The 12,837-nt window shown below is 31.4% G+C and overlaps 1 protein-coding gene across 3 annotated transcripts; it reads right to left on the bottom strand.

Annotated features, from left to right (window-relative positions):
• Nucleotides 1-1,559: 1,559 nt before the first annotated feature.
• LOC121124289 (uncharacterized) lies at nucleotides 1,560-11,217 on the bottom strand. Of its 3 annotated transcripts, none has more exons than XM_071893892.1 (10): nucleotides 11,074-11,217; nucleotides 6,747-6,875; nucleotides 6,585-6,676; nucleotides 6,356-6,510; nucleotides 4,792-4,899; nucleotides 4,615-4,727; nucleotides 4,287-4,553; nucleotides 4,120-4,158; nucleotides 1,751-1,849; nucleotides 1,560-1,698 (listed from the first exon to the last, which is right to left on the bottom strand). In XM_071893892.1, exons 1-10 carry the CDS (start codon nucleotides 11,148-11,150, stop codon nucleotides 1,629-1,631), a joined length of 1,149 nt encoding a protein of 382 aa, XP_071749993.1. In that variant the 5' UTR covers nucleotides 11,151-11,217; the 3' UTR covers nucleotides 1,560-1,628. The 3 variants fall into 3 exon arrangements, with proteins under 3 accessions (XP_071749993.1, XP_071749994.1, XP_040575379.1); XM_071893893.1 differs by having other exon boundaries at nucleotides 4,287-4,472; XM_040719445.2 differs by having other exon boundaries at nucleotides 1,578-1,698; nucleotides 1,751-1,886.
• Nucleotides 11,218-12,837: the final 1,620 nt, after the last annotated feature.

Here is a 12,837-nt window from a genome sequence, read left to right as displayed (position 1 = left end):
ATGTACAACGACACAAAAAAAAAAAAAACATCTGACGATGTTGACATCATCTTCACCACAAATTACTCGAGCTCGTGAGTGTGGGATTTGTTGCATCAAATAGTTTTAAAAATACCTTTATTTGGTTCCCGGTCGAGTACAGGCTCACAGCTTCCTACTACACCATCCAGTTGAGGTTCTAGCTAATGCAATGGGTCCAAGCCAGCTTTCCCAACAGAAATTTGGTTGTCCCCCAGGACACACACATACTCCCAAAGTGGCCCAATTCTTTCTCCAGAAGAACATGGATTTTTAGGAAAAGATCATGTGCCCACCATAGTCACGATATGTGAACCCGTTACACTACGCCTTTTGGGTGCAAGTGGGAAGCAAGCCCTGTGCAAAACGACACCCCAAGACAGAGGGCCTTAAAGCCTCTATCTATGAGATTTGGGACAATATGGATAAGGAGTTCGTCAGGTGGTCATGCATTGCCTTCAGGCGCTGGTGATTAAGGCTAATGGGGGTCATATTAAACTGTAATATACTTAAACTTTATATAAAAAGTATCGGGGAAAAAGAGTAACTAGATTAGGCTTCTAGAGTATATAGTTTTTGATTAAATTCAGCGTTCCGAATAAGAGAAATAGAATTAATACAGCCAGTAAAATGAATTTGAAATTATGTCCTTTCATGCGGCTCCCACTTAATAAATTAGCTATTAATTTGGAAAGAATAAGATAGTTTTCCATAATTATTTTCTATTTTTATCGTCCATAGTCGATCCCACATATAAATTATTATTAAATCTTGACATTTTAATACGATTTTTTAGTACACATTACCCTACTTTAATTCAACTGCCATTGTATTGAATACAAGTATCCATCTATTTTTAAATATTAAAGCCATTTCATAAAATTTCTACATAGTTTTTTTTTTTTGTAATTGGTCCATTCAATATTTATAAAAATATTAAATATGAGTCCCAAAGAAGGGGTCGTCTGTAATTTTGATACCATTAGTGATGTCTCTGAAACTGTTCTTTAAATTGATATAAATCGTTTTAATTGCCGTCATAAATTATATCATAATTTGAAGGTGACGCCATTTGGGGGCTCACAGTTGATATTTTTACTAGCTCAACTAGACAAATTTTTAATAAATATTGATGAAACTTCATCAAAAAACTTTATAAATAAATAAGAACTTGACATTTGCATTTAATGCTACTTGATACCAGTGATTTTTGCAAAAAAAATCAATGTAATATGAACACAAAATCCCTAAATGTGTACATTTTTAAGTATGATAATTAAAGACAAATATCTTATTCTTTCAATTATAATAATTAATTTGTATCTACAAGATGTAAATAACATTGTATAAGGATGTAATACCATATTTTTGATACTTTTTAGGTTCAAATAAATAATAAAACTAGCCAATACAGGTATATTTTTTTGATGGACATCAAGGTTTGAGTCCTTTAATTTATTAGTCCTATTTTAGTATTCCAATAGTAGACTATGTTCCTTAAAATCAATGAAAAACGAGTTTTTATTATTATTATTATTAAACATTGTTATAAGGACCCTCAACATGGCGGATATGAATAATGCTGACGTCACATAAAAACGCTTTATTCACTATAATAATAATTTCATACCCTTTTTCCTGCTTTTAGACTTCCTTTTCGCCTTGGATTGACTTCTTTTCCTGGAAAAACGGTTTTAGCATTGCATTTAGAAATGGTAAAAAAAGTTTTTACTTTTTTGATTTATTTGGTTTAATTTTTTGTTTTTGAGTATTATTTTTCCTGGTGGAGACTGTCGTTCCAGTGCTTGTGGTAGGGGTTTGTTGAGTTTTCCTTGATAAATCTTATTAATTCAGAATATGCCATTTTGCTAAAAAAGAAACCGTTATTTTCTCATTTCGAATTCAATTTTCATTCTATTTCAAGTTCATTTATTTATTTTGTTATTATACGTGTTTAGGATGTATGTTAACTCTTGGTTGGTGAACTAGGACTTTCTATAGCCCATATTTTATAAAATTATCTTTAATTTCTTTTAAATTACATTTTATAACAGCGCAACACTTTTTAGTATATTCTTGAAACGTCTAGCTAGTAACAAAATAATCAATTGTAATAATGGCTTCAAATATACAGGGTAACCCATAACTCTTAGGAGAAATTAAACAGGTAAGAAGATACACAAATAGGTATTTCTTGAAACATCTTTTTACACCAATTGCAATTAACGTGGAAATGCCTTCAAAATGAATGCTAGTTGTATCCATATGGCCACCATTTGCGGTTACTACAGCTCTCAGACGCTTTAAAATTGTTTTATACACTGTACGGACTGTCTCCTCGGTATAGTAGTCCCACGCAAACAATTTGGCGCCCTTCAAACCCTCAACGCTGCAGAAGAAGGAAGTCATACTAACCTCCCTCTCCAGGATAGGTTATATGGAGAAGTCTATTATGTTGGTATCTGGGGAAGAAGGGGGCCACATATCCTGGGTCCGAATTTGCTCGAAAGTAGTTTGGCACAACTCTTGCACAAACTGAAGTATGTAGATACTCTGTCCTTCTTAAAGCAGTAAGACCCTTCCCAGTGATGTTCCTGGATCCAGAGAAGTACTTAAGGGATTGTTACATATCAAGATAAACACCTTGATTGACTTTCACAGCCTCAAAAAAGAAGATACAGGGCGTCCAGCAGGAGGTGATGACCACCCCGACCATTACTGAAGACGAATTTTGGTACTTGAACACATTGCTCCGACCCAGCACTCTGTCTTTTTCGCTTTTATATATTTAACATCGTTGTCTAAATCAACCAGTGTGTTCTCATAGACATGTGTCAACCACTCCTGGGCCTTTCATCTACACTCCTAGTCTCCTTGTACCACATTACAACCAAATAAAGTGAAACTATGGCGTGCGTCAGGATCATGATGCCGTCGTTAGAGGGTCAAGAACATATTTCAGAAAAAAGTTTTATAAACAACAAACAAAGACGGAGATAGCATAAACCATATAGAAGAAACAGAATTAAAAAATATACACCTGTTTAGGAGAAATATTAAGTTGTAGGAGCTGTTCCAAGACTTATTGGTAACCCTGTACATAACTTGTTAATTAATGTATCCCATGTAACCTTGTAAAAATTGATAAATACTTATTTTGTACTCAAAATTCCTTAAAAATAATGAAAATTTCTAAGAAATTTGCATAACAAATGAAAATTTAACTTTTTAACTATGATAATAACAAATTTTATATTGATAAAACTCCAAACAAATACAATAGATATTAATTTTTTTAATAAAAGTAATATTTCTAGCAATGTACAATAAAGTATTTTTAACATTTTCATTAATGTTACGAGTACAGAATTGATTTGATAATTTAAAAAAAGTACTAATACTTAAATAGTGTAACTTTGAGTCTATTTGGACTGTGTATAGATGTAAAAAAATCTGTCTATCTTTTCGTGTAACCTTTTAATTTAGTTCAGTAGTTGTGTTAATAAAAGAATACTCGCTAATGGAGGTTTAACAATATCAGCTGCTTTGCATGTTACTGCATACTTTTGACAGATTATTAAGTGAAATGTCTTTTGTTATACTCTGGGGTTTTCTGATTTTTTTTTTTTTTTTTTTTTGAAGTATTGAAAAATAAAAAAATGTAGAGAATTGACCTTTTGGGAATTAAATTATATCAAAAGTTTTGAAATATCATATATTCTTGTGAAATAATTATTTTTTCTGAATTTTTTTTTTTTTTGAAGTATTGAAAAAATAAAAACATGGAGAGAATTGACCTTATGGGAATTAAATTATATCAAAAGTTTTGAAATATCATATATTCTTGTGAAATAATTATTTTTTACAAAACAAATTTTTTAAAACAATCTGTCAATTGTACCCTCAATTATTTTTTGATTGGATCTATGACACCAAAAGACACTTAACATTTTTATCTGTCAAAAACAAAACAAAAATTCAAAATGGCTGATATTGCCAATATATATATTTGGACATCTTTACCAACGTAATAAATAAATTAATTTTTTAATGGATGATAATTGGATTTGAAATTAGAAAATATTTGTTCTTTTTACTTACTTTTTTTTTGTAGTTGATTGAGTTGTTAACATTGTAGACCTATTAAATAAATATTGTTTTAAATATATTTCCTTTAAATCCATACTTAAAACTAATATGCAAATAATATTACATTATTTATATACAGAACAATTTTAACGCAACATTTATAAGTAACTATTTACAACCTCGTGGAATAATTCTCCTTTGTGTGATTTTTTTTTGATAAATAATTTTCCTTTAAAGTCTTTCCTGGATCCGAATCCGTATCATTGGACTCAGTTGAAAGTAGGTTATCCAATTCGACCACTTCATAGGCAGGAATATTTTTCATTTCTCCATTTTCTTCGATTTTTATTACATTTCCTGGAGGACTGTAATTACAGCAGTAAATCGTTTGAAAATCAATCACCTCTATATCAGCCACGACTTTATAACAGCCTATTGCAAAGGATCTGTGATTAATAGTAAGGTGGTTTTTATATAGATATGTGTCAAAACAACTAATCATTTTACTTGGCATTCGTCATGGCTGTAAAGTGCCCAATCATTCCCAATTTGTTATCTTGTACTTCCTCATCGGTACTGTCTCTGTAAATGAGGGGATCTACTCCTGCTTCGATATAGGGCTATTATGGAGCAAATTAGTTGTTTATATAGATATATAAATGCATAAAAAGAATGTAAAAATACTTTATACTCATCAAACCACTGAACAGCAGCTTCTTTAATTGAGTCCTGTCCCCAGGCCATGTTTTGTCCATATGGAAACGCTTGCCAACTACTTGGAGGATGTGCGTGCTAAAAATAGCAATATTTTCATAATTTATTAAACCAACAACAGGGGTGACAACATAACTTCATTTTTTACAATAAGTGGCAATCAGATTGTAGAAGTAGTGGTGGGGTAGTAGGGGATTTTATTCTAGAGGAGAGATTTTATAAGTTTTTGGAAATCCTGTCAGTTGCCAGGATGCGTTGAGGTAATGAGAAACGGTTTGCCGTAGAAAATAAATAATGCACAAAAGTGGTTTCAGCAAATATTTTATACAAATTTAAACTTATCCTAATTGGTCTTTTGAGTTATTAATAGTGCAATTTATGAAAATCAATTAATTGCTTCAATTTCTAATATACAAAAAAAGATTTGAAATTTAAGAAATTATTTAAACACAAATATCTCCCCATAAAATGATGTAAGGAGCTAAATTGAAGTCATCAGATTTAATGGCAAGCAAGAAATCTAAATTGTTGTGGTTTAGTCATATCAAGTAATTGGAACTAGGTGTATTCTTGAAAAACCAACACTTTGAAGACTTTTGCAAAGACCCCAATAACTCATTATTTAATCAACTTATTATCCACAATTATAATAACTAAATATGTTGTTTATTAATATGTGCATATTTTTGTAAAAAATGATATTCCCTCTAAAAACTCGTAATGAAAATATATTTAAAGAAAAACACCACGGCATTAAAATACCGGTGATTCGGTTTACTAAGTCTATGGACTAGTAATGGGAAGATTAAAAAAAAATCCCAATGCCGATTACGATGCGATTCTAGTAAAAATGCCAATTTTTTAATATTTATAAATAATATATAAAAAGTATTTTTCTATCAGAGCGTTCACGAGATTTAATTTTAGGGGAGGGAGGGCTTGTTTTTTTTGGAATTTTATTTAAAGAAAATCCTAAAATTAAAATTTCTATGAAAAAATATATGAAATATCAAATTTTTAAGACAAATATGAAATATACAATTTTATAATTAAAAATTTTTCAAAAATTCACAACTTCACAAAAAATGGAATTTTTTCAAAAAAAATTTAAAAAATTAAATTAAATTTCAAATATTACATTTTTAAAGAAAAAGCAAAAATTCGTTATCGTTAATTCTGGGGGGGAGGTGAGGAAGCGGAGTTTTTTTTTTTTTTTTTTTAATAACTTAGAAAAGTAATAAATAGTGAAATACCAGTTATAAATAAGAATCCTAAATTAAAGATTATATTCCCGATTGATTCTGATTCCAGAAAATAAAAAATCCGATTCTCCAATTCCAATTAATTGTCCCATCATTAGTATGGACAATAGGAGACGTCAACTATCTTATATGATTTTTAAAACTTTAAATGTGTACTGGTATTATAAAACAATAACATAAAAAATCTAATTTATTACACTTGTTTTATTTTCTTTTGAAAGAAGGGAGTAATGTTGTTGTATCCTGATTAGGAGATATATAGGTATACATACATTAAATCCATCTGGACATCGATTTAGCCATTTCTTACATTCATCCTCTAAACTCGAGTTCCAATACATTGTATTCATAAACTTGGCTCGAGGAAGACCCTCTATAGTCCCATTAGATATCTTCTTTCGAAGATCATTATGCAGCTGGATTATCCCTAGCGATGGATATAATTCATATGGATCAGATTTTTTTTTGATTTTTTTGCAAATCATTTCTCTTTTGCAATACCATTTTTTTCCTTTTCAGAGAGCCCTTGAGAAGTCATAGGGCCCTTGCAGGAAGGCAGATTTAACTCCATGACTTGAAAGTTTCGGTGTCCTCTATGAGAATACAAAATGGAAAATTAATAAAATATATATTTGTATGAAATGAATAATATTTAATAGTTACTTAAACTCCACTGTTTCTTCTTCATATTCGTAAACATCGTTGAGGTGATAATATGTTCCACTCGTGTTTGCAAGGCTTTTTTCAAAAGGACGAATATTTTTGAATGTTTGTTCGTTTACAACTGAACTCCTAAAATATTTTTTTCGTAAAGTAAACTCAAAATACTATTATATTTTGAAATATTTTTTTTCATTATTATAATTACAATGTTTCGAGTTCAATGAGCTTGTTTGTAATAAAACTGATTTTGGGATTTCTACTTAAATATTGCAAGATAAACCAACATTATTTTATCCACATTTAGTAGATATCCTTTAGTTGTATAAGAACAACACGTATTAATGAACATTCTATTGTTTCATATTGTACAGGCTAAGTCAAAATAAAACATTAAACCAAGTAGCGCATCGTACACCGTTTGCCTGCGGAAATAGTATGGTTAGTATTTTTAATATTTTTTCGCAAGATATCTCTTTTTCTATAAAGTCATTCATTTATTTATACTGAAGACAATAACATGTGTTTTAAGCTTATCTATATTCATATTGCTATTCTAGTCTTAATACTTATATTGAGTTAATTATTTTACTTTTTAATTATTAATTAATTATGTCAGATGATAAGAATAATGTATTGAGTCTTCGGAAAATCCTTTAGTTTGTAATCTCTGCAACCTGTCCTTCAAGGGAGCAGACGATCTTTTTTGATGATGTGAAGCCTCATTTTGAATGGAACGAAAATAAAGCCTTTATTAAATCATCAATCAAATTTTCATTTTTGAGTCTGAGTTACTCTAATTGATAGTCAAATTAAAGATACCCATGCTCTCCTATCCTCCAGGAATTAAATCCATTTTTAGAAATTATTACAGATGCATCAACGTTTGGGTTTGGTATCTCTTTTTCGGATGGGATGTTCGAGCAATGAGAATGGTCTCTCTTTTGCTAAAGTTATTCGCATCTTGCCATCTTTGAAGATTACAATTGTATACCTACTGAGATGAAATCAGGAGAACTGAAGACACTGTTTCAGCATCTCTTTTGAAAGGCGAGGAGTTTCAATGCAGTTGAAAATATCATTTATATTATTAAAGCCCCAATAGCTTTGTATTCCTTAGATCTAAGTGAGTATTGACCTCTGTGTTTTCTAAAAGTGATCCACTCGATCCCGATTGTCTGCCAATAAATCTTCTGGGTCTTCGCCTTCGATACCAAGTTGTCCAATAGAATTTGATAAGTGGCTGTACACGAAAATCCTCCTTCAGACTACATATAAAGAATTTTGCCTGGGAAAATTGACCTTAAACGTGCTCGTATACCAGGAACTTGCGATACATTTGACCGTATAATGTTTTAATATGAATTATAGTTACAAATAGATACATTAAATAGTAATGAACGAGATATTTAACTTATTAAAAACCAAAGGAACACACCATAGTTAAACACTTCATAAATAAATTAAAATTGTCAATATATTGTTTTATTATTTTATATGATCTTTGGAGACGACTAATTATTTTTGCATCTAGGGGGTGGATTCTTCATGAAAAGATCTTCTCCGATGAATATACATGTTTGAAGAAGTATATCTAAAATTCAAGAGTAAATAAAAGCTTCACATCAAACATGTTTGAAAGAAGGAATACAAATTCAACCACAATTTAAACACTCTATTTTAATAAAAAAATTTATGTGATATATATCTTTCATCTGAGGTAAACTCAAAACACTTAATACATTCCAAATTCAATAACTGCCTCTTCTATGGCTTCCTCATGAAGGTTCATCCAATATCTGCCACCTGTAGTTCGGGGTCCATTTTCCCTGTTTTCTGTCTAAAGAAACAAGTATTTCCTTTGCAGACCAGTATTTAACTGCCCCTACTTCCGATTTAACCTCATGAATTTCAATCAATTTCTCCACCTCCGGAGATACCCCACCAAATTATGGCATGAAGGATTACTAAAGTTAGAGCCTTGAATTTTGAAGCCTTTCCAAAGAAAAAAAATCTCAATTCATCCTCCTCAAGGACGTCCTGGGGCATTTTAGAATGGAACAACTCCAAAACATGTCGAACATCTATGGTAATATTCGAATAAGTATCATCTGACAATGGGACGCAAAAAGCACAGTACTTGTAGGGAGCAGGTGACTAGCAGAGTTTCTCTCTAAAATTACTCTTAATATGGTCAAAACACTCATCCCCTCCCTTGAAGGACAAGTTGCAGTACTGTCGAACCTGAGCATTCTCGGAAGACTCCCATAATTTCATCCAATCAGCTCACATAATTTATTACTAAAATAACTAAACTATGGTTAATATTTATTTATTAATAGTAGAATTACCAATTAGTAGAATCAGAACCTATTCTACCTTCTACACTTGTGACTCAAATCTATTTATTTCGTATAAATTCACAAATATATATTTAGTTTTAGCTAGATCTTTTATATAGATATAATAGCAAAATTGTGCCCCTGGCAGACAAAAAAAAATGTAAATTCTGACCAAGACATTATTCACCTGTTTATTATTTATGTGCTCATTTCACTACTTGGCTTAATGATTTAGGTCAAACCATATAAATATTAGTGTTGTTACTCGGTATGAAAATCCCCTACCACTTTGTCTTACAATTTTTGTTAGACTGAACAAATTTGCTTTTGTTCGACTTTGATCTGTCTGTTTTATAATTCAGCCTTGGTAGGTTGTATACAGAGTGGGGACACAAAACTTGCAGATTGTATTACTGTTATTTTTAATTACAAGGTTGTATTACGCAAAAAAAATAATATGACGGCTGAAACAAAAATAAACAAGTTTTGTTTTATCCAACGCTCTAAGTGTAAAAATGACGAAGCAACATCTAAAAAGGGAAAGTGTGTGTGATCTCCTCCACCCTTGTATCAGTCCCAAGAAGGCTGTAGAGACCGCTAACATCTCCACACGGATAACTTACAACCTCAAGAAATCAGTTAAGTTTGGGAATGGTATGGCCCTCTGAACCAAGAAGAATCAAAACTTTTTGCAGCAACAATATAAATCTTATGCCTACTTGAGGACTTCAACCCCCTGGACTCCGCCATTTGAAGCGTCTTGAAGAAGAAGGTCTGTCTCACTTCTCATCTAGATTTGGATTCGCTTCAAGCTGCCATCATGAGAGTTTGGTACGCCATGGACAGGACCTTCATCGTCAAAAGCAGCCAATCTGTTCTCCGGCGGGTTGAGACTATTATTGCTTGTGACATGTTGAATAAAAAATATAGCTATAGTATTTAAACATGGTTAAAAATCACGTTTTGCGGAATCTAGGCATGCTACTACAAGTTTTGTGTCTCCACTCTCGTGAAAGACGGATCATAACTTCATGTCCAAATTAGAAAGATTGGTACTATGACGTCATGTACATTTTGATGTGTAGAATAAGTATAGAAATCATATCAAGGCATTATCCCACTAACACAAATGCTATTGTTTTTTGCTCTTTTTCTACAAAATAACTGTTCTGAACATGGATTGGTTCAATTTAAACTTGTTCTCTGAGCCCTTCCCATCACGTATAGAATAATATATATACAGGTTGGAAGAATATCTAACTACCAAATAGGTTTAAGGCATTTTTGTCTGTTTCTCTTTGGATGAAATGTTGCAAGATACAATAAAGGTAAAACTTAAAATGACATAGTCATTTTGAAAAAGGAAATATTTTTTTTTTTGTAAAAAAAATGTCATAAAATGAAATTCTTTCAAAAAAGCTAAAAGAAGGCCTTAAAAAAAGAATAAAACAAAGCATTCATGTAAAAAAAATAATGGGGGGGGTATTACATAAAAAAAGAACGTAGTTTATGAATGACCACTTGGAAACAAAATGTTATATCGGAAGGTCAAAAAATTCATGCATAAAGGTTGATAATGAATAAGGAAATGAATAACAATGCCATAATCCATGTAGGATATTGGACTGTTACTATCGGTCCTGAGGACTTTGGGTCCTCAGAACCTGTTAAGAGGGATCAATTTTACTTTCTTTAAGGACGGGACTAGATGGAATGAATTGGACTAAATCACAACACAAGGTTTAACACAATAATTTGGGAGGATGGATGTGGAAATTTTTGGTAATAAATGCCCTAAGAATCCCCTAGAAGAAGAAATACATTTTTTGTGCTCTACCATAAAAAAATAACATTTTAACATAAATGAAAGTTTAAAATATTGTTTCCTCTATACAAAGTACATTAAACATTATTATTATTTTGCAAATATGAGTACATTATAATATTAAAAATACGGAACTTATATGGTGAAACACACAATAACTTACGCCAACGCGGGAGCAGTGGTCTGTGCAAAATCTTTTAAGAGCGTATAGATGAAAACAAACTGTGAAATTATATTCATTTTTATCAAAATATTACAAGGTAGATGAAATTTTTTTAACGTGTTTCACTCTCAGAAGTGTGAGAAGTCACCCACGTCTACATATTATAATATGATTTTCAAACAGAAACTTGACTCTTTGTATTGTTATATGATATTATACCGGGTGGTCCATTGAAATCTGAACACTTACTAATTGAATAACTAATGAAGGCTGAATGATTGAAATTAATTCATATTTCAATATATTAAAGCATAATCAATGAGTTATAAAACAAAACTAATTTGAGTTCTCTTGCTTACGTACAAGTCGTGAAAATGACTCTTGGACGTGAGCGACGAATTTCCATTCGCATAATCCAAGCAGTTTGACGTCTGCAGGACCACCGGCTACTCCGTCAGCATATCCGAAAAGTTTGGAAGGAAGAAGAGCTCTGTCAAAATGGCTAAACTGGAGCTGGAGGAGTGGAAGAAAATAGCCCCGGCCAATCCCCTGTAGTCCATGAGGGCCCATGCAAGAGATCTCCGGGTTTTATAATAGACCATCCTGAGAGCTATCAAGAAAGTGGGTGGAAAGAATCTTGGAAGGGTGGAAACACCACTTTTGATAACAGCAATAAAATAAAGCCATCTCCTCGTTGCAAGATTCTTTTGACTAAGGAGTATGAGTTCCTTTAAACTCTTTTTTACACTCCCCCCCAAAAAAAAGCCCTGATACCAACTCTTTTGGCTATAATTTTTTGGGTGCATGTCGAGAGGAAGGCCTGTAATGTCTGTCATCCAATCACCATAGCGTTCAAAGCCACTGGCAGCCAACACTGGGACGCTATGGCAGAGGACTACAGCCGCAGCAGGTGCCATGCCTTCTACCCCTGACTTGAATCCATATTGCCGCTAAGGCCTTGTTACATTATTGATTAAGTGAGCTCAGACAAACATTTATTAATAGTATTAATTTTGTTGGAATTATGTTGTTAATTAATAAATTATATCTTGTTGAATTTTAAAATTCAATGTGTTCAGTTTTTAATGGGCCACTCGATAAATGATTTTGGAGCCTTTTTTCTGTTTCTTTTTCATGAAAAGGTTGCAAGATATAATGCAGATAAGAACGTAAAGAGGTTCGTAATATCCCCTTAAATTTCACATAGGATACTTAGATTAATGATTCAATCAGAAATTATATAAATGATGTAATTTAACACATGATAAATTATATGTATACATATAAATATATGATTAAACCTATTAATTTATAAGCAGAGAATCATCTAATGATCATAGGATAATGTGTCTACAATTACAAGTTAATTACATCTTCAAATAATTATAGATTTATTATTTTACAATATGTTTTCACCTTTAAAATTATACATAGTAATTACATACTTAATAATGATGATTGAAGTGTAATATTGTAATTAATTGAATATAATGTTCATGGTGGATATATAATTAATTACCTATAAGGGTTAAATTATTATATCAGTAGTGGTTGTACTCGGCATTTTTCGAAGTTATTAGGCGCCAATGAACGGACATGTTGATAATATGATGATATATATGTATATATGTTTGTTTAAATAGGTGTATAAAATATGTCATATAAAGCAAGAGCGGTTTTTTCTAATTGGCTATCTGATTATGTTTTTGTTTTATAATAATGCTGTTATCATTATTATTTTATTCTTTGAAGAAGAACATCTAA

This window comes from Lepeophtheirus salmonis, unplaced genomic scaffold, assembly GCF_016086655.4.
Source record: "Lepeophtheirus salmonis unplaced genomic scaffold, UVic_Lsal_1.4 unplaced_contig_14397_pilon, whole genome shotgun sequence".
Classification (NCBI taxonomy): Eukaryota; Metazoa; Arthropoda; class Copepoda; order Siphonostomatoida; family Caligidae; genus Lepeophtheirus; species Lepeophtheirus salmonis.
Note: the sequence above shows the minus strand (reverse complement) of the source record. Positions and strands in the feature narration are given on the sequence as shown.